The sequence below is a fragment of the Callorhinus ursinus genome, unplaced genomic scaffold (assembly GCF_003265705.2).
Source record: "Callorhinus ursinus isolate GAN/ISIS: 27379988/994484 unplaced genomic scaffold, GSC_fseal_2.0 scaffold107, whole genome shotgun sequence".
NCBI classification, from domain to species: domain Eukaryota; kingdom Metazoa; phylum Chordata; class Mammalia; order Carnivora; family Otariidae; genus Callorhinus; species Callorhinus ursinus.
The window spans coordinates 951,365-975,751 of NW_027397169.1; the positions used below are offsets into that span (position 1 = coordinate 951,365).

The 24,387-nt window shown below is 50.2% G+C and overlaps 1 protein-coding gene and 1 pseudogene across 4 annotated transcripts in view; both read right to left on the reverse strand.

The window, feature by feature from the left end:
- ARHGEF18 (Rho/Rac guanine nucleotide exchange factor 18) overlaps positions 1-24,387 on the reverse strand; it is a 78,461-nt gene that overhangs the window by 32,634 nt on the left and 21,440 nt on the right. For 3 of the 4 annotated variants that reach the window (XR_003206184.2, XM_025863109.2, XM_025863108.2), the window contains exon 10: positions 24,115-24,256. Coding sequence is in view for 2 of the 4 variants with exons in the window: in XM_025863109.2 (XP_025718894.1) it covers positions 24,115-24,256 (142 nt within the window). In the remaining 2 variants the exon portion in view is untranslated. Of the gene's footprint in view, positions 1-20,407; positions 20,691-24,114; positions 24,257-24,387 lie in introns of those variants that run through there. The other variant, XM_025863110.2, reaches the window with a different exon arrangement.
- On the reverse strand, positions 3,651-8,160 carry LOC112816558 (ATP synthase F(0) complex subunit C2, mitochondrial pseudogene; annotated as a pseudogene).

The following is a 24,387-nucleotide window of genomic DNA, read 5'->3' on the forward strand; positions in this document are numbered from 1 at the left end:
GAAGGTGTGGGAAGGACACGGTCAGGTCAGGAAGTGAGCGACCGTCAATCCCCGTGGCCTCACAAACTGCCCTGCCCCCGGAACTTCATGTTCTTCTTCACCCTCAGATATGCCGGCTGCTGATCTAGCTCCTGCCCCAACGGCATTGGCCTCTGGCCTGCACCCTCTGCAGCTGACCCTTCTCCTTGAGTCTCCGTGGGATTCTTGCTACCCTGGCTAATGTCACGAGGACGGCCCTCCTCCCGGCGCCCAGAGCATCTCTGTCCTTGGGAACTGCGCAGGCACCGCCTGCCCCTGGCCCCAGCCTGTGGGCTTTCCTGACAGAACCACGTTATTTGTCTGGAGTCGGGGTTATAGGACTTGTGGCCTCCAGCTTGTCAAGGGAAACACGGGGGAGGGGCCACTGGTGTTCTCATCTCTAACCCGCAAGAGCAAGACTGGAGCTCCCTCAGCCTCCTCCAGCCCCAGAATTCTCTGAGTTGCCTTTCTGTGAGGTGCAGAAGGCTCTTCAGACCCTTCTAACACTGCGAGGCGACCCACAACAAAAAACTGTGCCAGTACACTAAGGAGGACCGCAGGGTCTGTGGTGAGAAACCACGAGTCTCCACGAAAACCATTTGCAGCTGCTTTTCCTTCTGGAATGTCTAAGACTCAGGGGTGCTTTGTGGTACAACACATGCGTGTTGCTTCCCGGAAATACTGACGTAAGACCTTAGTCCTGGCCGAAGTGGTCCATGCTGTTCTAGCGCTCCCTCAAGCAGCCTCGCATCACTTCTGAGACAGGTGTAGAAAAACATCACTCTGATTTTGCACAAGAGGGAAAATGAGGCTGAGATGGGACAGGCAGGCTACGTCTTAGTACCCAGACAACCAGATGTCCAGTAAGAACCTGCCATATTCCCTGGGGGTAAATCATTATCATTCTTAGTAAACCTGAACTTCAAAGGGCTTTTTTTTCTGGGGGTGGCCGGGGGGGGGGGAGCGGTGCTCCAGCTTATCTATTGATAAATAAGACATTTCTCCAAAGTCATGTCTAATACCAAGATGGCATTTCTCTAAGTTGTTCTGGTTAATAAAGATAAGAGCTAACGAAGGCAAATGGCTACAGTGAGTCATCTTAGGGGAAGAAAAGAAAGGGAACAAAGGAGAACATTCTTGGGCGCAGATCCAGCCAGCTGCACGTTATAATCTGTAAGTACAGAATGTGGCACCAACTCTTCCCCTGCAGAGATTCGTCCTGGCTGATGAGAAGCAGTCCTCATCAAACACTGACAAAGGCACGTGAGAAAAGGTCGCCTATGTCACTGTTACCTGGTCGTGATCCCTCTTAATTAACAGAACAAGAGTGAACTTCAATGTAAAAAAAAAAAAAAAAAAAAGGAAAAATTAAAACCGAAACTAATCAATATTCTCTCTGTCATTCACAGGGGTCTCTCTCTGTTCCCCGATCTGTATCTGCATGGGTTCATTTTTCTGTTTAAAGGTTTTATTTATTTGAGAGAGTGAGCGATTGCGAGCACACGAGCATGAGTGGGGGGAGCGGCAGAGGGAGAGGGAGAAGCAGACTCCCCGCTGAGCAGGGAGCCTGACCTGGGGCTTGACCCCAGGACCCTGAGATCATGACCTGAACTGAAGGCAGACGCTTAACCTGAGTCACCTGGGCGCCCCGGGTGTTCACGTTCATTAATGACAGAGGACATATACATGTTTCCCGTTCTCGCATTGCTCTGTTTTTCTAAGTTCCACTTTAATTACTTCTCTGAATTACTTCTCTGTTGTTAGACATTCAACTCATTCCAATTTCAGACCCGAGTCTCAAGGAGACAGCGTTCCAGAGGCAAAGGTTAGATATGTTTTATGATGTTAGATTGGTTATCACCAAACTGCTTTTCCAAAGGACTGCACCACCCAGGACATCCGTGCAGGACAATATGGATAAAGACAGAAAATCCTGGAAGGCAACACGACAGAAGGAAGACTCACTGTAGCTGGGTGGGATCATGGCTGTTTCCCTAGTTTCCAAATTTTCTGTGATGCTGGTATGACTTTGATAATTAAAAACAAAAAGGTTAGCATGAGGAGGAAGCTGGGTGCAGGGCCTATTTGTAGGAACTCTCTGCACAATCTCTTTAGAACTCTTCCATAAATCTAAAATTATTTCAAAATACAAGTTTGAGAAAAAGCTCAAAGGAGATGGTGGCCATTTCTGATGCCACCCCAAATCAGCACTGCGCTGGGTTTTGCAGAACCCAACGTTTCTGGTAGGTTATAGAAGCTCCACGACTTCAGTCTCTTTCCCCAAGCGTGGGGGTGCAGAATTAGGGACATTCTGGTACATGACTGTTCTCTTCTGATACGTAGGTTCTGGGGTCAGGAAGAGTGGGGGTCTGAATCTTGACTGTCACCTGCTGTTGCTACCACTGCGTTCTTGGCTGATTACTTAGTCACCCGAGACTGTTTTGTCATCTGTGCAGAACAGTACATGGTGCCTACCTCACAGGGCTCTGGGGAAGATTCGGTGAGGAAATAAATCTACACCCAGGTGTAGGAATAGGGCAAGGGGCCAACTGGTGGCTTCCTCATATCTGCCCCTAATATCCAAGCACCTCACTAAAGAAAGACTGGCAACTTTTTCCTGAACACAGATAAGACTGTGGGACGGGGCTCAATACCAGAATACATGAGACCTTAGAACACTGGGAAGTGGGGAAACTGGGGCTTAGCTCCTCCCGCGGAGCCCTGCACTGTCTAGGCAGTCACAGCTTCTAAAAGGGCTAGGTTTCCCCCAAAATAATACCGATAAAAAGTTTGCGGATTAGTTTAGAAAACATAAAATACCTCTTTCCATGGGAATAATGGTGTCTGAGTAAGGCAGATCCCCAGGCCTGAGGAACCCAGATGATCAAGAAGGTGACACATCAGCAAATAATTATGGGATTTCTCGTACTGGGAGCTGGGAGTGTCCCAGGGAGGAAGATGAGTCATTCTTCCTGGTGGAGGGGAGGAGGAAGGTTCTGGGGTCACCTGCACTGGGTCTTGAAGGATGAGCAGGAGGTGGTTAGGAGAAAAGGAGGAAGGGGAAAGGCTATTCCAGGGGAGAGTGGTGGGGGTCCACGTGCGGTGGGCAGGCAGGGGGCACGGGAGTTGGGGGGGGAGAGTGTGGCCAGAGATGAGGATCAAAAGGCAGGCTGGGCTGGGAATGTGTGGCGTTTCACGTGCCATTCTCGGGCACTCTGACTTCCTGATGGCGAGTCACGGGGATTTCAAGTGAAGGACATGCAGGATGAGACCCACGGTCCTAGAGAGAATGGTGACGGCAGGGGTAAGGCAGAGGAATGATGGAGGGAGGGAACCAGTTCGGTGGTCTGCAGGGCAGTGACGGTGTCCTCAACGCAGGCAGGGAGGCTAGGGTGGCTGCAGAAAACTGGGAAGAGGGAACCAGTTCGGTGGTCTGCAGGGCAGTGACGGTGTCCTCAACGCAGGCAGGGAGGCTAGGGTGGCTGCAGAAAACTGGGAAGACTGGGACCTCTGCTCTGGGCCAGTGGGCGGTACCCTCAGGGGGTGGGACCGGAGGAAGCGAGAGCGCGAGCGAGCGAGAGAGCGAGAGAGCGAGCGAGCAGGGGCAAGAGGAACGTGGGAGCTCTCGCTGTGGACGCCGTCAGGCCAAAATGCCCCCAGGACGCTGGTACAGCTGAAAATACAAGATAACAGTGGGACCTGGGAATATCTATGTGGGGCCGATCCACGTGTAGAAATAGCCAGAACATTCAAGGGAAATAAGAGGAGAGTAGTTTAAGACAGTGATTCTGAAGAATGATATTTAGTAAAAACAGGGTTTTGCTATGAGCTGTCTGCCCTTCATCCTGGGTTAACAGATACAATCATTTTTAAAAAGATTTTACTTATTTATTTTAGAGATGGGGAGGGGCAGACAGAGAGGGAAAGAGAAAGAATCTTAAGCAGATTCCCCGCTGAGCACGGAGCCCGATGTGGGGCTTGTCCCATGACCCTGAGATCATGGCCTGAGCTGAAATCGAGAGTCAGACGCCTGGGGCGCCTGGGCGGCTCAGTCTGTTAAGCGCCTGCCTTTGGCTCAGGTCATGATCCCAGTGTCCCGTGATCGAGCCCGGAGTTGGGCTCCCTGTTCAACAGGGGAGTCTGCTTCTCCCCGCCCCCCAACTCGTGCTCTTTCTTTCTCAAACACATAAAATCTTAAAAAAAAAAAAAAAAAAAAAGAGTCTGACGCTTAACTAACCGAGCTACCCAGGTGCCCCAAACAGGTACATTCTTAAGCAACCTGCATTTAACTGGTCCACGCCGGTAACTGAAGCCTCTTCTCTATCAAGGTGCACAAATCAGGATGAGGCAAACGAGGCAGACAGGATGCTCTGAGGCCGTCTGCCTGCAAACGTTTGCTTAACTAGAGCCACTTCTAGTCGATTCCAGAGCTGTGTAGCCAGCAATACCCGGTGTTACAGATACATTCCTTTTTTTTTTTTTTCTTTTTTTGATCTTAATAATACAGTATTTATTTGTCTTCCCTCTGTCAAACCCTGAGCCAACCACTTCCCCCAGGCTGCCTGGGGAGGTATAGGAAAAGGAACATACAGGGCAGACAAGACACGGGAGAAAGACCTATGGGAGGTGGAGACAGCTCCTTCACATGGCGAAGGGGATGAGAAAGGCCACCATCAGGCAAAAGAGCCCCATGGCCTCCGAGAGGGCAAAACCCAAAATGGCGTAGGAGAAGAGCTGCTGCTTCAGAGAGGGATTCCTGGCATAACCAATGATGGGGCTCCCAAACACAGTCCCAATTCCAGCCCCAGAGCCAGCCACCCCTACCGTGGCAGCCCCAGCCCCAATGAACTTGGCTGCTGTGTCGATGTCCCTTGGAACGGCGCTGGTTTGGAAGTTGCGGTTAGGAATATGTGTGGTCAGGCGACGTGGGGCTGCCAAGCTGCTGAGGCTCTTATAAGGTACCTCATCTGTCAGTGTCTCCGGTGGTTTTAGCACCACTGCAGACAGTGATTGGCTCAACAGCTGAGAGGTGCTCCTGACCAAGAAGGGGGTGGAGACGAACTTTGCACAGGCGTACATTTTCAGGGGATGAGGGGCTGTGGCTGGAGAGCTGAACTAGTTACTTGAGGGTCGTCGGGATGGTCGGGGACAAGGGAGGGCGTGAGGCTCAGGGTGGGAGCATGCAAGGTAAGGGCCTCAAAGGACTCGTGCGCATTGGGGGTGTTGCCCGCGCCTGCGCGGCGCACCGCGGGCGCGAGGGCCCAAGGCCTTACCTTACAGATACATTCCTTAACAACAAAATGCTACTTAAACTCTTGAACCACTAATGCAAGAGAGTTAGTGTTTCTAAAACTTACAAGCAAGTCACTTAAAAACAAGCAAACCAAAATACCAAAATACTTAGAAGAAGGTGATCTAACACCTCCCCCACCCGCCCAAATTAGGGGAAACCCATCACAGAAATCTAGAAGTGTTCAGCATTCAGAAGGCTTCCGGTTTTCTTGAAATTCTCGTTAAATGGAAATTGCAGTGCAGAGTATACTACAGACCTGGCTTGTTTATTTTAAAAGGACTTTATTTTTAAGCAATCTCTACACCCAACATGAGGCCTGAACCTACAACCCTGAGATCAAGAGTCACGTGCTCTATAAACTGAGCCAGCCAGGCGCCCCTCTCTAGGTCTGGTTTAAAGCAAGAAAGATGACAGGGATTTCCAATTTCAAAGGAAAAGCCATTGGATACCAAAAGATTGACAAATACAAGTACATTTATCTACTTCAAGTTAAACGAACTAGTTAAGGCTTATAACTTTAGTAAATAATTGCTGCTGGGGCGCCTGGGTGGCTCAGATGGTTAAGCGTCTGCCTTCGGCTCAGGTCATGATCCCAGGGTCCCGGTACTGAGCCCTGCTTCGGGCTCCCTGCTCAGCGGGAAGCCTGCTTCTCCCTCTCCTTCTACTGCTCCCCCTGCTTGTGCTCTCTCGCTCCATCAAATAAATAAAATCTTTCAAAAAATAAAAATAAATAAAATGAAATAAAAAATAATTGCTGGCCTTTTTCTATCCGTTGATCACCTCTAAGCGCACACAGGCTGCAACTGGGGCCCGGGACTGGGCTCAGTCCTTCCGCAGATCACCCCCTGGGCAGGCTGGAGGCTGAAAAGCCTGTACCCAGATAAAAGGGCCCTGTTCAGACTTCCCGTGTGACTTGTTCGCACCCTACCCGAACCTATCCTCCAGCTGACTGGTCCAGAGCCTCTGGACGAGCACTCCATGGAATGATGAGTCTAACGAAAAGAGCTTTGGAATATGGTGGATCAGAGAAGCCTGGGGGATGGCAGTCCGAGGCCAAAGGCACGCTCTGGTTAAGGGCAAGGGTGTGCTCCCAAGACAGGTTGGGGACGGGTCGTTTCCTTTACTGAGGATGGGGCTCCATGGGCTGTAGTGAAGTCGCATTGGTGGAGGGGACGCAGACAGGGACAAATGTGGGCTGGAGAGAAGACACACCCTTAGCGCAGAAGTGAAGGGAAAGGTGCGCCAGGAAGCTCAATCTGGGAGGTGTCTCAATCACTAGAGCTCGGAAACAAGTTTTAGGGAAACGCAAAAGAACTATGAATCCCCTCCCCACACCCCACAGTCTCCACTTCCTCTCCATGTCTCCGGTCATCTCTCTCACTACAGATAGTGGGTGCTCAGGATTTGGGACAGTTAGGTCTAGAAAGGCTCTGTCAACACTGAATTAGTAAACGCCAAGCCCCTGCTTCTAGAGGATTCAGGTTCCACGAGACTCTGGTCATATTTCCGACGGCCCATCAATACCTAACCTTGTGTTCCCTGTGTTTTGGTTGGAAGAGACCTTATTTAATCTACATTGTTGCATCATAAACACGGAACACAGCCAACAGCTCTCTGACCGCCCCCACCCCCCGTCTGAAAGAAGTTTGTCTCCTACGTGTATTTTCTCCGCAAGGCTCATCACAGCCTTCTTGGGCCTAGGGACACTAAACAGCACTTTGGCCCAGTGTTTGGGGGCCATTTTCAACAGCAAAATCGCCGGCAAAAAGCACAAGAATGTACAAAACGTGGCACTAAGTACGCCGTAGAAGGACACTTGTTTACCGAACGAGCTCAAAGGCAAACGAAGGTGAGGATAGGTGCTTGGGGCAACTCCAGTGTTTTGCCACTCTGCGTGTTGTCAAATGACCAAGAAAGCACTGGGAGTATTGATTTGGGGGTAGCGGATAAATTGTCGCCGGTGGGTGAATTCGTAAATATGGAATCCACAAATAAAGAGTAAACTCTATTTGTGTCCTTAGAGAGGACACTCCACACGCGTGGGGATCTCTGTTTGTCATTCATTGTTGGCACAAGGCCTGGGGCCGAGTGGATGCTCCATAAATATTTGCTGAAGGACGGGGCAGAGGGAGACTGGGTCTGGGGTAGGTCACGGGAGAAATGGGGTGAAATGAAGGAGGCAGGACAGGGTGGAGGGAGCACCTTGTGTGTGAAGGTTCTGTTGCGGGCCTTTGGGATCCTTGGAGTTCCTACTTTATCCTTGAAACTGAAGCCATTGAGAAAGTTCATGCACGGGCTCTTGGATCACATTTGCCTCTGGAAGCAGAGGCTGTGGCGGGGTAGAACCTGCAGGGGGACGCAGGTGGGCGGGCAAGGAGGGTGTCGGGAACCGGACACAGGAGACCTGGGAAAGGCAGAGCCAGGGGCTGGGTGCGGGGGGAGGTGGTGAGTTTGACTCCCGTGTGGAGTCACCCAAGCTGCCCCTGAGGACTCCAGGTGATGGCAGGTGGCAGCGGACGCTGTAATCTAGCAGTCAGGAAGAGAGGTGTGAACAAGAGAGGGGAACCTGCATAAGACCAGAAGGCCAGGAGTGGGCGAGATTCCAGGGCTAGAGCTCCTGGGATTGAACCAGATGAGAGATGGAATTAACTATCCTTAGGGCCCTGGCTTTGTTGCAAGTTTGCTTGGTACCAGAACAACCTCATTTAGTTATGTTAGTTTCTTTGGGGGTGGGTGTGGGAAGAAGAGGTAGGACTGCTGTATCAGAAACACTGGCTCAAAGCAGTATTACTCTGAACTGGAATCTCTGAGCTGCTCCTCTAGGCCGTCACTCAGGCCTAATTCCCCAGCCTGTGTTTCCAGTCGCTTATTTAGATTGGTGGTCCTCAACTGGGCGGGGGGGGGGGTGTCTGTGTCCTGGGGAATATTTGGTATTGTCTGGAAATATTTTGGACTGTAACGATGGTGGGGGTACTCCTGGCATGGAGTGGGTCACCACCAGGGATGCTGCTCAACATCCCATGAGCACAGGAGGGCCCCACCACAGAGAACTCCCTGGCCCCCAACGTCCACAGCACCAAGGCTGGGAAGCGATGACTTAGAGGCAGGCACGGAGACTGAAATACCCTTCACACTCATGGTATCTCGCTGGCTTCAGCCGGTTGTTTCAGTCGCTGAGACTTCTGGGCCCTGACTCCAGGACACTGGGATGAAGGCTGCCCCTCCAGCTATGATCCCCAGCTTTGATAATTAAACTTTCCACATCTTTTATCTTTCTAGATTACAGAGTGAACAGCCAGTCAGGACAGAGCAGAGGACGGAACCCAAGGGCGGTCTTCCCCTCAGGTGACCCTGGGACCCTAATTAACACCCTTTGGAAACTTCCAGCCAACTAGTTATGAGCCTGGCTAAAGGATGATTAGCTCAGAATTATCATAACACCTCTGTGCACTTCTCATCCTGCCCCAAGAATGTCGTGGGGGACTCGATTAGATTCCTCCCACTTCCACACGTTCCACCTCATTTCCCTGGTCTACTGGGCTGGATCGTTGTCACTAGAAGAGGAAACGAGGTCGATGGGTCATGATTTCTTCCTAATGATTCACACTGCTCTTGGGCTCATGACTGTGGCCTCTTTAAACACCCACTCTTCAGTGGCAGGAGTCGGCTGGTCTGTGGTTGGGAGGCCACACCATGCCAATTCTGCTTCCTGCCCAGGCCTGGGACCACCACCACCACCACCTCTGTCAAAGGTTGTAGGTTTGCGATACTTGCTTTTCAGTTCTTGCGAGACCCTATGGTGTCAGATGCAACCAGTAGAGAGAACCCTTAAAGAAAACAAACAACCCAATGCAAAAGTGGACAAAGGACTGGAATAGACATTGCTCCAAAGAAGATACAGAGGCGGTCAATGGTCACAGGAGAAGATGCTCAGCAGCACTCATCAGGGAAATGCAACTTGGAACCACAATGAGAAGCCACTTCACACCCACTGGGATGGTATCATTTTTAAAAATGGGAAATAACCAGTGTTGATGAGGATGTGGAGAAACTGGAACCCTTATGTATTGCTGGCAGGAAGGTAAAATGGTGTGGCTGCTGTGCACAGGTTTGGCAGTTCCTCAAAAAGTCGGACAGAATTATAAGTGTCAGCAACCCCACTTCTGGGTGTAGACTCGAAAGAATTAAAAGCAGAGACTCAGGGGCGCCTGGGTGGCTCAGTCGTTAAGCGTCTGCCTTCAGCTCAGGTCATGATCCCAGAGTCCTGGGATCGAGTCCCACATCGGGCTCCCTGCTCCGCGGGAAGCCTGCTTCTCCCTCTCCCATTCTCCCTGCTTGTGTTCCCTCTCTGGCTGTGTCTCCCTGTCAAATAAGTAAATAAAATCTTTAAAAAATAAAATAAAATAAAAGCAGAGACTCAGATCCTTGTACACCCATGTTCACAGCATTATTATTCACGATGGCCACAGGGTGCAAACAACCCAAGTGTCCATCAACAGAGAAATGGATAAACACAATGTGGTCCATCCACACAATGGACTATTATTCAGCCTTAAAAAGGAAGGCCATTCTGACACCCGCTCCAACACGGATGAACCTTGAGGACACTGTGCTCAGTGAAAGAAGCCAGATGCAAAAGGACAAATACTGTCTGATTCTACTTCTGTGAGGTCCCTAGAGGAGTCCCATCCAGAGAGACAGGAAGTAGATGGCAGGTGCCAGGGGCTGGAGGAGGGGGAGGGGAGTCAGTGTTTCATGGGGACAGGGTCTCCGTTTGGGGAAGATGAACACATTCTGGAGACGGACGGTGGGGATGGTAACCACAACAATGTGAGTATATTTCTGCTGCTGAACTAGACACTGAAAAAATGGTTAACATGTTTTCAGTTTGTTTTTTAAAGGTACAACTAGTGCTGCCGGGGACCTGAATGTCAGAGGGGCTGCCACTCAACCATCGTGGATTTAGATTTTCTCCTGGGAACCTGGCATTCCCCAAGACAAAAGATAAACACAAAGCACCACTTAAGAACTTCTGTCTGCTTTCACTGCCGGCCCCTCTCAGCGTGACAGGATCTACTAGCCTCATCAAGAGACTGGCTCCAGTACCCCGGGAACACTGCAGGGCTCCCCAAATGGTCTGGAAGGGCCCTGCTGCTGCCTTTTAGTGCCCTTTCCTCAAAGCGCCCTTAGCAATTAATGAGGATGGTTAATGAAAATATGGGAACAAAAACCCGCTCCAGCGGGTGTGTTTCGACTCATTCTGATGAACAAGTTTAACCAGTTCACAGGGGCCAGCCAGGTGCAGGTGGCTCGGGAACATTTTACCAAGACAGAACTAGTAACTATCACTCCTAAAGGATGACATTGACACCAGTGGAAATGACCTTTCAGTGTGGGGTTAATGAGGGGCGAACCTGGTCAGAGGGACAGAGGTGTGACCTCAGGGCTGGGACTGCTAAAAAAGAGAAACTTGGGGTTCCACTTCATTATTTACAGATCCGAGAGAGCACGTGCAGAGCTAAGGATGGGGTGCGGGTGCCCTGCACTGCCCAGGCCTGTCCTGGCGATCACCCGCTCCTCTTTGCTCAAGTTCACGTTATTTCTGGTGTCAGGAGGGAAGTGGCTTCGGCATCATGCATGGGCAGTTCAGACCTGAAAAGCATATGCCATGTGAGTAAGTATTTCTTGTGACCTGGGTACAAGGCCAGATGCTGAACTGTAACAGGGTCCCCAGCAAAACAATGCCACCTACTCTCCGGGGCCTCGCCAGGAAGGGCAGCCCTGCTTTCCTCGTTGGTGTTTTAAAACAATTACATTAATTCAACAGAATGTACAGAAATCAAAATGACGTGGCTGAAAAACATTTTAAGGAAAACAAGTAATTTTGAAAAGATTAATTCAGGTGTTGCTACTACACATCTGAAATCCCCAGAAAACCCCAACTGGCTTTATTATTATTATATATTTTTAAACTTTATTTATTTATTCCAGAGAGAGACACAGGGAGAGCACGTGAGCTGGGGGAAGGGGCAAAAGGAGAGGGAGAAGCAGACTTGCTGCTGAGCTGGGAGCCCCACTCCGGGCTCCGTCCCAGGACCCTGGGATCATGACGGGAGCTGAAACCAGGAGTTGGATGCTTAACCGGCTGAGCCACCCAGGCGCCCCTATATATATATTTAAAGATTTTATTTATTTATTTGACAGAGAGAGAGAGAAGGAGAGAGAGAGAGCACAAGTAGGCAGAGCGGTAGACAGAGGGAGAGGGAGAATCAGACTCCCTGCTGACCAGACAGCCCGATGCGGGACTGGATCCAGGACCCCGAGATCATGACCTGAGCCAAAGGCAGAGGCTTAACCGACTGGGCCACCCAGGTGGCCCTATTTTTTAAGATTTTATTTATTCATTTGAGACAGAGAGAGAGAGAGAGAGAGCACGCGAGCGAGCATGGGAAGGAGGGGCAGAGGGAGAGGGAGAAGCAGACTCTCTACTGAGCAGGGAGTCTGACACAGGGAGCTCGATCTCAGGACCCAAAAATCATGGCCTGAGGCCAAGGGCAAATGTTAGCAGAGGCGGCTAAAGGAGGGCAGAGGAAATCGAACACTTGATGGCGTCCAGTGGGTTTCTCTTTCACCAGATAAAAAGCATTCTGTAAAGGTGCAAAGCAAGGAAGAAAAACACGCACATACAATGCCAGAAAAAACCTGTTTGCTTTCAGTGGCCTGGGGAATTATGCAAGGACACTGCATTTCTGTAAAAAAGACAACTGGGATGGTGTCAGGGGTGCTGAGGCTCAGAAAGACCCTCCATAAGGAATTCCCAGGGCAAACGCACATCTGAGAGGATCCCCTGTCCCCTTCACCCGTGTCCCTCACCAAATTTATAAAATCGGAGTCACAGCCCTAGACGCAGAATGGTAAAAATCACGAGTCTTCTGCAGCAGTGGGTAAGCTCCAGCCTGAGGGCCAGCCACCTATTTTTGTAAATAAAGCTTTATTGGAACATAGCCATGCCCACTTGTTTCCCTGTTGTCTGGGGCTGCTTTGGGGAGTAGCTGCAGCAGAGGCTGTGTGGTCTGCAAAGTCTAAAATATTTACTATGGGGCTCTTTACAGAAAAAGTCTGCTGAATCCTGGTCTACCTTATCTACTCGGTTCGTTCCGGAAGGGAGGGCCCGTTTCCAACAACCAAAATGCACCTAGGAGGGCTCATGTGGCACAAGAAGCTCCCATTTTTAATCCCTGGCACACGGAAGGGAATGGAAGAAAGGAAGCAGTGAAGTGGATTAACTGTGTGAAGTCATTAGTGAATTCCAGAGCCGTGAAATCGTCTATGCTGGTAGCAAACAGGTACCAGGTTGCTTCCCGAGCATCTCAAGATCCCCACTCTACTAAGAACGCCAGCTTTAACTATTAACGTAAGTCGGCAACCGGCTCCTCTATTAGGAAAATTCCAAAACCTTGCAAAGACCTTCATTAGTATTCCTTTTAGTACTGCAAAGGTGTGAGCTTGAATATATTTTAATATATTTCACATCTCAAGGTCAGGAAGAAAGCAATTTCGTGTACTTATGTAAGCTAGGTGCAGGGCCAAGCAGATGGAACTATTTTTTCCTCTCTAAATTGGTAAGACTTTCATATTTGATGAAGGTGGTCTTGAATGCACGGGGGGAAAGAATAGATTATATAGGGACAGGCAAACAAGCAAACATTCAACATATTGTAGTATAAGGCACTTCTTTATACTGTATGGCAAATGATACAGAGGAATCCGATTTAGAAGCTTTTCAAGCAAGAAACTAGTTCTCAAGATTTCCTCCGCTTTCCTCTCTTCACTTCCTGGGTTCCCAAGAGTGAGCTGAAGTCCAATGCTTAATTTCAATTTAGAATATTGTGAAAATTACTATGTGTTGTAAGGAATCTAAGAAATGAGTACTAATAGCTTGTCAACTTGTTCTCATTTATGAGTCATTAGAAAATAGAAGGCTCCTGTGGTTGGGTGAATACAGTCCCCTCAAAATTCATGTCCACGGAACACGGCCTCATTAGGAAAGAGGGTCTTTGCAGATATAATTAACTTAAGGATCTCAAGATGACATCATCCTGGATTAAGGGTGATCCAATGACTGGCATCTTTACAAGGCCAAGAGGGAGATTTGGACACAGAGAGATACAGAGGCAAACACCAAGAGGTGAAGGTCAAGTGAATACAGAGGCAGAGACTGGCGTAACACAGCCACAAGCCAAGGACCCACGGCCTAGGCCTGGGGCAGCCTTCCAGGATCCTTCCCTAGAGCCTTCGGAGGGAGTGCAGCCTTGCAGACACCTCAATTTCGGACTTTTAGCCTCCAGAATGGTGAGAGAATAAATTTCTGTTATTTTAAGAGACTCGGGTGGTAGCGATTTGTTACAGCAGTCCTAAGAAACCAGTACAGTTCTCACAAGTCAAAGCTATTAACTGTACTGCCAAATGCGCCCTCCTTGGCTAAACTTTTTTCTTAAGGCATGGTGCACTGGGATCCCAGGGCAGTGTTCTGACATTGAGGACCATAACCCCTTTGTGAGTTGGGGAAAACAGCTTCCCACAAAGTAAAATAGAACAGAAAATGCCACAGTCTATCATGAATAATAAAGAGTATTCTTATTTTTTGCTATAACTTTGGATTCCATCGTGTATGCGTGTCTGTGCTTACAAGATCACGTTGTAAAATGTTGCTTTTCTTCGTGGTCATGGTCAAAACCAAACACACTGCAGAGTCCCAGAAGCCCCTATCTTTGGGCCCATCTACAAGGTGAACCTTCTGGACCAATTGAAAGCTGCCCCAGTTTGGAACATCTTTAGGGGTAAGCAGAATCGTGGTTGCTAGAGGCTTGGGAATGGGAAATGGGGAGTGGCTGCTCATGGCTACTTGGTTTCCTTCTGGGATGATGAGAATGTTTGGGGTGAGGAGTACATATAAATATATTAAAAACCATTGAACTGTACACTTTAAACGGGTGAATATTACGGTATGTGAATGATCCCCATTTTAAAAAGTAGCAGCAGGATGGCCGACTCTGTGGACAGCAGGGAAACTGGAGGGCCTTCCCCTTTGATCGGGGCTTTTGGAACATTCTAGAAGAGGGAGAAACACCAAAAGGAAGGTTTTAGCTTCCTGATAATAAGCCGGGTGGAGCTAATGACAAACTTAAAAGCACTAATTTACAAGATGTGACTTATAATTAATCCCCAGACTTCTGGAGCAACGCACAGCGGTGACACTTCCTTTTTAAACAATTTATTTTTATTGATTTGTACATATATTCTGCACTTTGTTAGTGAAGTTATATTTTTCAGATTAAAAAAAAAAATAGCTAAGTTGTGTTCACTGTGGCAACCCTGGTCCCTGGTCCCCGGCAGGAGCCTGGTGAAGGAATGGACGGACACACGGACGCACCCAGACACTGCCAAGCCCTTTACAAGCAATCACAACCCTATGAAATGAGGAATGCTATTAGACTTCTAATTTTAGAGCCAGGAAACGGAGGATCAGAGTCTTGAAGTAGCATGTCTAATACCACAGAAGCAGGCCTGAGCTCCCTGCTACCATCTTTCTGCTCACGGTGCTCACGTGTGTATGTGTGTCTAGAGAAGGGGCAACAGGAGTGGCCGGCCTGGAGGCACACAGAATCCTGAGTGAGGCCAGCCGGGAGTGCCAGAAATTTCCACAGGAGAAGGAAGTGCTGGAGATGGTGGGGGGCGGGGCGGGTCCCAAGTCAAATGAGAATTTGAGCTTTCAAGCACTGGAGATGGAAGGTGGGTGTGGGAGTTCCCGAGTTCCCAACCGCTGCTGTCACAAGTTACCACAAGCTGACAACAACACCGTGGTCCTTCTCGGCTGGGGCTGGAGGGCAGAAGGCTGAGCGGGGTTGGGAGGGCTGCCACCTCCTGGAGGCTCTAGGGGAGAATATGTGTCCCCTCCATTTCCGGCCCCCCGCCCTCCATCTTCTAAGCCAGCAGCTGAGCACCTTCTAACCTCTGACCTCTGCTTCTACCCATCACACCTCCTCCTCGGACCCGGATCCTCCCTCCTCCCTCTCATAAGGACCCTTTGGATGACATTGGGCTCACCTGGATAATCCAGGCTCCCCTGCCATCTCCGGATCCTGAATCACACCTGCCAAGTTCCTTTTGCATTCGAAGGTCATATGTTTGCAATTCTTGGGGGTTAGGATGCGAGCATCTCTGGGGGCTGTTGTCCTTCCCACCGCACCGGTTATGATATTTTCACAACATCAGTGTGGTGGGAGAGATGGTGGGCTATAAATCCCATCAGAGAGGAGAGACCAGATGTCCCTCCAGGCTCCCAGGCCATGACTCTCCATGTGTCTCGTGCAGTGGGGAGGACAAGGGTGGCTGATTCCTGCTGTGAACGGACAGAAAAGCCCCAGAACTGCCAAGGGCTTACAGGAGTCAGACTCCCAAGGCTGCCGCCTCTGGTTACATAAGCACATTAACCAGATCAGGGCTCTACTGTCAGATTCACTTCGTTTTCACTTCTGATGGGTTCCACATCACTTCAGCTGCCTGGTTCTGGCCTCTCTCCCTCCTACCTCTGGCCGCTAGCAGGCAATGACGGCTGCCCCGCCCCGCCCCCACTCCACCCCAGAGCACTCCAACCTCAGCGCCCCCCCACCCATGCTCTAGGAAGGGCTACTTTTACTGCTCTTAGACCCTGAAAGCCTTGGGATGGAGTCAATGTGCTTGGCGGGGAGGGGAAGAGACCCTGTTTCGAGGGCAGGGAACACAGCCTCCCCCTTTCCAGTGCAAGAGAAACTCGAGAGAGGTCCAAACCGGGTCATACTGACAGTACCTACACAGCTCAGGGTGCCCCTGCTGCATAAGGGAGAGTCCTACTAGCGGATGACCTCGGGGACTGTCGCCTACGGGGTCAGACACCTCACTCTCTCCCACACCGCCATCGAAGCCCCGACACACCTCCCTTTGCACAGATGCAAGTCTGACCTCTTCCCACACTGTCCCTGTTTAGGCCCAGGTCATTTCTCCAAGAACTTCCCTGTCTCCAACCTCTGCCTTTCTCAAGCTAGCCTCCACCCACTGACGGCTGGGGCCATAAAGTCTTCGGCGGTAACATGCCAGCCTGTAAGCTGCCCAACCCAGTGCTCCCTGGCTACCTGATTAGCAACATGCGTTTCTTGACTCTTGACTTTCACACCCGTCAACAGCTGAGTCTTAGCCCTCAGGAGAAAGAGAGCTTTCCTGTCCCGGCCTGGGCTACATCCACGGGTAGATTCTGACCCCACATCTCTTCCTTGACCCTTGTCACAAGGGACGGCACACAGGACTTGGTGACCGTCTCCTACGTGGCAGGGACCTGTCTACAATCAGCTTTAGGAAAATAAGAATCTCTTAGTGCCCTTAATTTGACCCATTTATGCTGGAGAGGGGTTCCCTGTTTCTTCAAGTTTTTCTTATCGTTCCCCCTTGGATTTCTAGCTTACTAGTTTCAAACCACTTCTTGCAATTCTGTCCCATGCCCATAACCATTTCCACTTGTGCTTCTAGTTCTCATCCCGTGTCTCTGTCGGCCTCTCTCTCTTACTCAACAGCTTTATGGAGATGGAATTCACACACTGTACAACTCACCCTTTTATGGCGTATGATTCGATGGCTTTTAGTGTATTCAAGGTTGTGCATCTACCACCACAGTTTTGGAACATTTTCATCACCCCTGAAAGCAACCTTGCACCCCTTGGCTGTCACTCCCTGTTCCTCTTTCCAGCCCCAAGCAAGCACTAATCTATTTTTTGTCTCTATGGACTTGCCTGTTCTGGATATTTCACATAAATGGAATCAGAAGATGCATATGGGATTGGCTTCTTTCACTTAGCACGACATTTTCAAGGCTCATCTATGTTGTAACATCTAGTAGAATGCCATGCCTTTCATTGTTGAATGCTATTGTATGGATGGATCACATTTTATTTTTCCATTCATTTGAATGGGACATTTGGGTTGTTTTCACTTTTTGGATACTGTGAACAACACTCCTGTGAACCAGTTTCTGCGCAGACCTATATTCATCCCTCTCGGGCGTATACCTGGGGTGGGATTGCTAGAGCATATGGTAACTCTGTGTTTAACTTCTCGAGGAACTGCCAGACTGTTTTTCCACAGTGGCTGCCCCATCCTACAGTCCCACCAGCAGTATATAGGAGGGTCTCAGTTTTTCCATCTTCCCATTTCTCTTTAAATTCTTTGATTAGGAGCCTCTAAGCGGACACGGCAAAAGATCACAAGGGCCATCGATCACCACATCCTGGTATTATGAGCACCACAGAGCTGCCTCCCTTCCTGCTTCCTATGCCCACAGATGCTGGTTTCTACTCTACGTTAGGTCTGGTCAGTCACTATCCATTTCAGTCTTGTGAGGGGACTGGTGAGCACATTCACCGCACTACTGTGGATGGCTTCCTGACTTATTATTCTTTCTCAAGTCAATTTCGCTCTGCAAAGTAATCTCAGCAAATCAGAGGGATCCATAAGCAGTACATAAATGTCCTTGTGCACAGGAACACGAGGAATTCCAGCCAAGTACTTATTGTGGTCCCTTCCTCCCTCTGTCCCATGCTGCAATGGAGCCACGGGGCACCTGCTTAGACCACCTCTTTCTTTTGCTTTTCTCACCTCCTGAAACTCACCCACAACAGTAACCAGATGATAAAATGTTCTGAATTAGATAGTGTGACAGTTGCATAACTCTGTGAAAAATCCACTGAATGGCATGCTTTAAACGGGTGAATTTTATGATACATGAATTATAGCTCAATAGAGCTATATATTAAGGGAAAAAGAGGAGTGGCCTGAGTTTAAAATGTAACCACCCACGATGTGTTAAATGTATACTTAGTTAAATCTTTACATTTTTTTCAAGATATGATATGATGTAAATCACCTTGTGTCTTTGCTACTTTGAACACGACCAGATGCAACTTTATACTCAGTAGAAAACTATCTCAGAACAAAAGGGGAGAAGGAAGCAAATTGAATTTTACACTCAAGGGCAATTTTAACAACAAAAATTAAGCACCGCAGCAGGGGCCCTTTCACCGAGGACATTGTTTTCATCAGTTTGCCCCTCCCCCATCCATCACATTCCTCCTCCAGAAAATTCCTACGGGCAGCTCTGGAGCTGCACCTGGAGAAAGGGTTTTCAAAACATAGCAGCTCTCCACCACTTTGGGGGGGGGGGGGAGTAGAACTCAACTAATAAATAACAAAGAAACAAATTGTTTCGACTCCGGTAGAGTTTTAAATTACTTAAGAGGGCAGAGATGAAAAGGTTCTCCAGGTCTTAGAGGGAATTTGAAGAAATGGGAAGAGGACCTAGGGTGAATGAGGAAGAACGAAGGAGACCTTGACACAAGGATCAGAAATATGCTAAACATGTGGTAGGTAAACACCCAGGGAGGCACAGCTGGTGACCACAGCCCTAGTCCCAGGGGCTGGTGACAAGGGTAATGGCCCTGCAGCCGGTGGTAATTGCTACTGTGTGACAAGAATGAAAATTATAACACAGCTTATGCCAGAAACAATGTACATGTCACTTCAGCTTTCAAAGTGGGGGCATTCTCACGTCAATTTAGGAAAAAAAGAGAGAGAAAGAAAAGAATCAAAGAATCGCTTTTTCCATTTCTCTACGCATGCCATTTAAAAATAAAATAAGCTGTATAAACCCAAAACAAATTATGTTTACAATAACTGCATTTATTATGCTTTCTGGCATTACGCTCTTACTCGCTTTGGAACAACCTTTTTCTCAAAAGGGCTTGACCCACAGGATAGCAAACTACTGATAAAGTGTACACCCTGACCCAGTCCAAACAACAACCGAGATGCTCAAGTTTTCCAGACTCTTTATTATTTGCAATGTCAGCCTAAAAATACAGGTCTGGGGGCATGCGCATACACACAGAACAAATAACATTTATTGAGCATTCACTATATGCCAGGCACTCTGCTATGCACTTTAGACATATTACCTCATGGAATCTCTCTAATCAATCCTTATACCCATTTTAAAGATGGGGGGGGGGACTGAGGCTTAGCAAGGTTACATGGCTAATATGTGGTGGAATGGGGACCAGAACCCAGATCTGATGTGACACTGAAGCCTGCGCTCTTGACACTTAGTCACACAGCTTTAGGATTAATCATTCACCCAGATACCTGCAAAATCATCCCCAAATCGCCCTTGGCCATGGGGCTGTTCATGCTGTCCTGAACTCTCTCTACCCAACAAGAAGAAAAAAGGCCCTTTAAGGCTTTTGGATGGAGTTCCATTCTCCCCAAATGAGGCGAAGGGGCAGGAGTTGTGTTCTTCACTCCCACCGTAAAACTTAAAAGAAAACTTTTTTTTTCCCCCTCCCAAGAAAACTTTTTTACACTCTGTGCCAGCCATCTCTTCTAAGGCTTCCATCTCAACACAGCAACAGGTAAAAGAGACAGGGGGAAATAAACTACCACAAACCATGCAAGGATCAAGGGCCTCTGATTTCTCCCTGCAGCGAAGGCTGCCCCGCACCATCTAAATTCTTCCACGAGGAACCGGAGTAAGGAAGCTCCAAAGCACACACACTTCGTATAGTTTTGTTACCCCAAAGCTCCCTAGCACGGAGGCGTCCACTCCAGGACGTGAGTTCTCCCAGAGGCCCGACGCACCACGGCGCTGGTTACTGTTTATGGTTATCACTACATCCCCGGTCCTGCCCCGGGCGCTCCCGAACCTCGAGCCCGGTGACCTCCCTCCCCGGAGCGGGGGAAGGCTGCACCGCCCAAGGGCTGGAGCTCGGATGGGGCCAGCGGGCATCGTCTGCACCCCTGCAGTCGCCAGGCAGAGCCCAAACGCACTGAAGGGGCTGCCTGAACTGCAGGACCCGCCCGCCGGCTCGGAGGGGTCCACGGGGGCCCGGCCCGAGGCTGAGGCAGCCCCGGGGGTCCCGCGCCAGGGGCCGCCCCCGGGGCCCGACGGCGCCTTCCCGGGGCCCGAGGCCTCCCTCCCGAGCTCCGTTCTCCTCGGGCCCGCCCCACTGCCCTCACCTCGGCCCGGTCCCCCGCAGCCCGCTCGCCGCCGCCACCGCTGCCGCCCGGCCTCGCCGGATCCACAGCGACCCGCAGCCCCGGGCCGGAAGCGGGAAGCCGTACGGGCGAGCTGCGCACGCGTGTCCCCGCCCCGAGGGCGGGTCAGAGGGCGTGGGCCTGGAAGGGGGCGGGGGTCGCGAGTCCGGGAGTCCCCGGAACTGCAGACTTTGTTTCTGGCTGAACCTGGAGCGGGGTGGGGGGGACCTTCGCCTGGCCTTGTGGGGGACCCCAGGACCGAACCGGGAGGGTCTCTGCGAAGGGGGTGAGGACGATCCCTGGGGGCGGGTCAGCGGGGGTGGGGGACGTCTTGAGGGAGGCGCCTGGGCATGGCTAAGGGGATCGAGCCTGGGGCGAAAAGTCTGAGGGTAGGGTGCGAGCAATGGAGAAAACAGGTCCGTCACCTGAGAAGACAGGGGCAGCGTAGATTACAGGAAGCTTGACAAATCTGGGGAAAATGAGCCATAATGCCTCTCAGGTGGCCCCAGACACCCCAGCATGGGTACGACCAGATACCCCTAACGCATACTAGGCACCCAGGCGGGTGCCATCGGAAACCCAGAGCATGCTTTCGGGTATCCGCGAATAGGTCAGACACCCCACCTCGATCTGTCAGTTGCCCCAAAGTATTCAGAATCTGAAAAACATGCCAGAATACCCGAAAGTACCAGGAGCCATCAGATACCCTCAAATAGAAACATCTCAGAGACCCTACTCAGAAACCTTTAGATACTCCCCCAAAACACGTACTAGATACCCCCAATACAGATAATGTCAGATACCCCCAGACAGGTATTCAGAGTCTAAAATACATGCCAGACCACCCCCCACACAGGTGTTCTCAGACACTGGAAGACATGCCAGATGCCTCCCCCAGCGCAGCCACCCCCTCAGGTGCCATCAGACTTCGCAGCTCTAAGGCTGCTTGTTCCAATCCAGGTGAGACAGTTGGGCAGTACTCAGGAGAGGAACCAAGCCCCTCTCTCACCGGGTTCAAGCTGGCCAGCCAGGCCGAGATCTTAACAAGCCAGACTCACTTCAAAACACCCACAATCTGTGGCCGAGAGCCCTCAGTTCAGAAACGGGGTGGGAGTCCCCAAGTGACCTGCCTTCGGTTTAAGTCCATTTTGTCATGGTCAAGAGAGGGATCACGTCCAGGAAATTGGAGGTTCCAGAAGTGCAAGGACATGCTTCTGAAGTCAGAAACCTGACACAGTTACTTTTGAGGTCTCAATGGATGTGTAAATGTTCACTCTCTGTGAGTTCCTAGGACTTTTGGACTTCATTCCAAAGGCAGTGGGGAACCATTGAAGATTTTAAGCAGGAAAAGTGGCATGATCCTTATGGTTATAGCTACCTTGGTTATAGAAACCTTCAGGTTGGCACAGTTCTCCCCTAAATGTAAAAACCAACTTTCTCAAGGAGCCTGGCAACAAGGAGAGGTATCTCTCGTCTTTCTTTTATCTTTCCATTGTGCATTTATTATGTCCTTCTCATAGGCCAGGGACTCTGCTAAGAGCTAAGGAGACACAGGGAATGTAAGCCTATGGCATTGTTTCTCAGTCTTGGCCCTATTGTCAATTGGGGCTGGATAGTTGCCTGTTGTTGGGGGCTGTTCTGTGTATTGGAGGCTGTTGAACGGCACCCCTGGCCTCTGTCCACTTAGGTGCAAGCAGCACCCCAGTCCTGACAACAAAAAATGCAAGATGTTGCCAGCGTCCTCTGGCTGACAGCAACTGGCCTCAGAGACAGTCAGATGCTGATACAGTCACCCAATCCACAATCCAGGCTTCCTGGGGGAGGTGGCCCTGGCTTTGTTCTAAAGGGTGAGTAAGAGTTAGGTGGCCAAAGGAGTTCCAGGAACAGCACTGAATGAGCAAGGCGCCAGGTGTGTGTGGGCAGCCACGAGACTTCATGGTGGCTGAGTAGTGGAAGGCAAAAGTGGACAGGTAGGCGGGGTCAGACCGCGAAGAACCTCAGAGGTCAAGGCCAGTAATAGGACTGTCCGGAGGGGTGCGTGGGTGGCTCAGTTGGTCAAACGTCCGCCTTTGGCTCAGGTCGTGATCCCATCGTCCTGGCTCATCGTCTGCTTCTCCCTCTCCCTCTGCAGCTCCCCCTGCTTGAGCGCTCTCTCTATCACTCAAATAAATAAAATCTTAAAAAACAAAACAAAACAAAAACTATCTGGAATGGTGTTCTGTCAGTGGAGCTGGTCTCTGGGAAAGCATCTCAGCTTTACCCTGGAGACCCACCTTCTGTAATTACCTGGAGTGTGACTCATTCATTCCCTGTTCTGTTTAACTTACTCCGGGGCTGTTTCCTCTAAGGGACAGATAGTAACATCTGGCTTTGAATACCTCCAGTGATGATAGGCCTGTGGCTAGTTATACCTGGGAGGTGCCTGCTCTCAGCCTGTAGGGAGTGAGCCACAGCTGATCTGGCCCCACGGGCCTCCTACACAATTGTGGGAGCTGTGGTCAAAGCCCACGGTTGTGGGTCTGTGATTTAGCTGCTAGCTTTAACTCAACAACACATGGGTATGATGATGATGATGATGATGGATGCTAACATTGCCCACATGTGCCAGGCACCAGGCTAAGGGCAACCCACATATTTTCTTTCACACCAGCTCAAATCTGTGATCGCAAATGGCTGTCCTGAAAATCAAATGTTGTCTCCAGGAGGTGGAGCTTGATTCCCATCATCCTGAGAGTAGGCTGGATTGAGTTACTTGCTTCCAAAGACTAGAGTAGGGAGATGGAAAGGATAGTAACCTGGCAGAGGTTGCCTTAACCAGGGGACGAAGGTTAACATCCTCAGGGATATGAGATCGACAGCACTTAACCCCCTGATCTGATGAGGCAAGAAGTTTCCCAAACCCATAACCCTGTCTAATTATGAGAAAACATCAGGCAAGCCCCGGTGGGGGTTGTCCTAGACACCTGGCTAATACCTCTCAAGACTGTCAAGGTCATGAACAATAAGACTGAGAAAAGTTCACGGACCAGGGAGACGAAGGAGACAGGATGATGAAAGAGAACACGTTATTCTGAATTGCGTCTGGAAACAGAGAGAACCCGAACGGAAGAAGAAACCTTGGCGACATCTGAGGGAAAGCTGCAGTTTGATTAATATTACGGCACCAATGTGGATTCCCGAGTTGTGACCAACGTACGGTGGTCACAGAAGATTCTACTGTGACGGGAACCCAGGTGAGGTTAGAAGGGGACCCTTTCTGCTCTCTCCACTTTTCTGTGATTCTTAAATTAAAAGCTGAGGGGAGAAAAGGGGCTACCTACCCCCTCTGGGGGCGGGGTGGGAGGAGTTAGTCTTGGATTGTCGACTGTGTGTGTATGGGGGGCAGGGCATCAGCGTCCCGAACCCCCTGCACCATTCAAGGGGGAACTCTACAATTCTGTTCCTCGAACCACCCAGATTGTGGTATTTTGTGAGGCAGCCCTAAATGAGGGTTTTTGCAGTGACAAAAGCTGAGACAGGTAACCACATGGGTCCTGCCCTTAAGGGACCTGGTGAGGTCAGCCTCCACTTGGCAAGGGTGAATGAGATGAGGACGCGACAGGCAAAGGAAGCCACGAGAGAGAATGAGAGGCAATAAAGCAGAGAAAGTGGCTGCCATCCAGAGGGCTGGGCCGGGCCACGGGACTTACCAGAGCTCAGAAAGGGTTTGCCACACAGGGGGCAGCTGGAGTGGCCAAGGAAGGTTCCTTGTGCCAGCTGGTGCCCGTTGACACATTCCCTTCTCTCTCTAGCATCCTGAGCCTTGTCCTTTAGAAGCACTGGGCTCTTCCCCTGTGGGGGACAGAAGTGAACCTTAGAACGCCTTGTGCATTCAGACCTACCTCGAATCACGGGGCTCCAGGGCCGGGGGCGTATTGAGGAGCTAGAGAAGGTGGAGGGAGGTCCCCGCTGGCCCGGCCCCC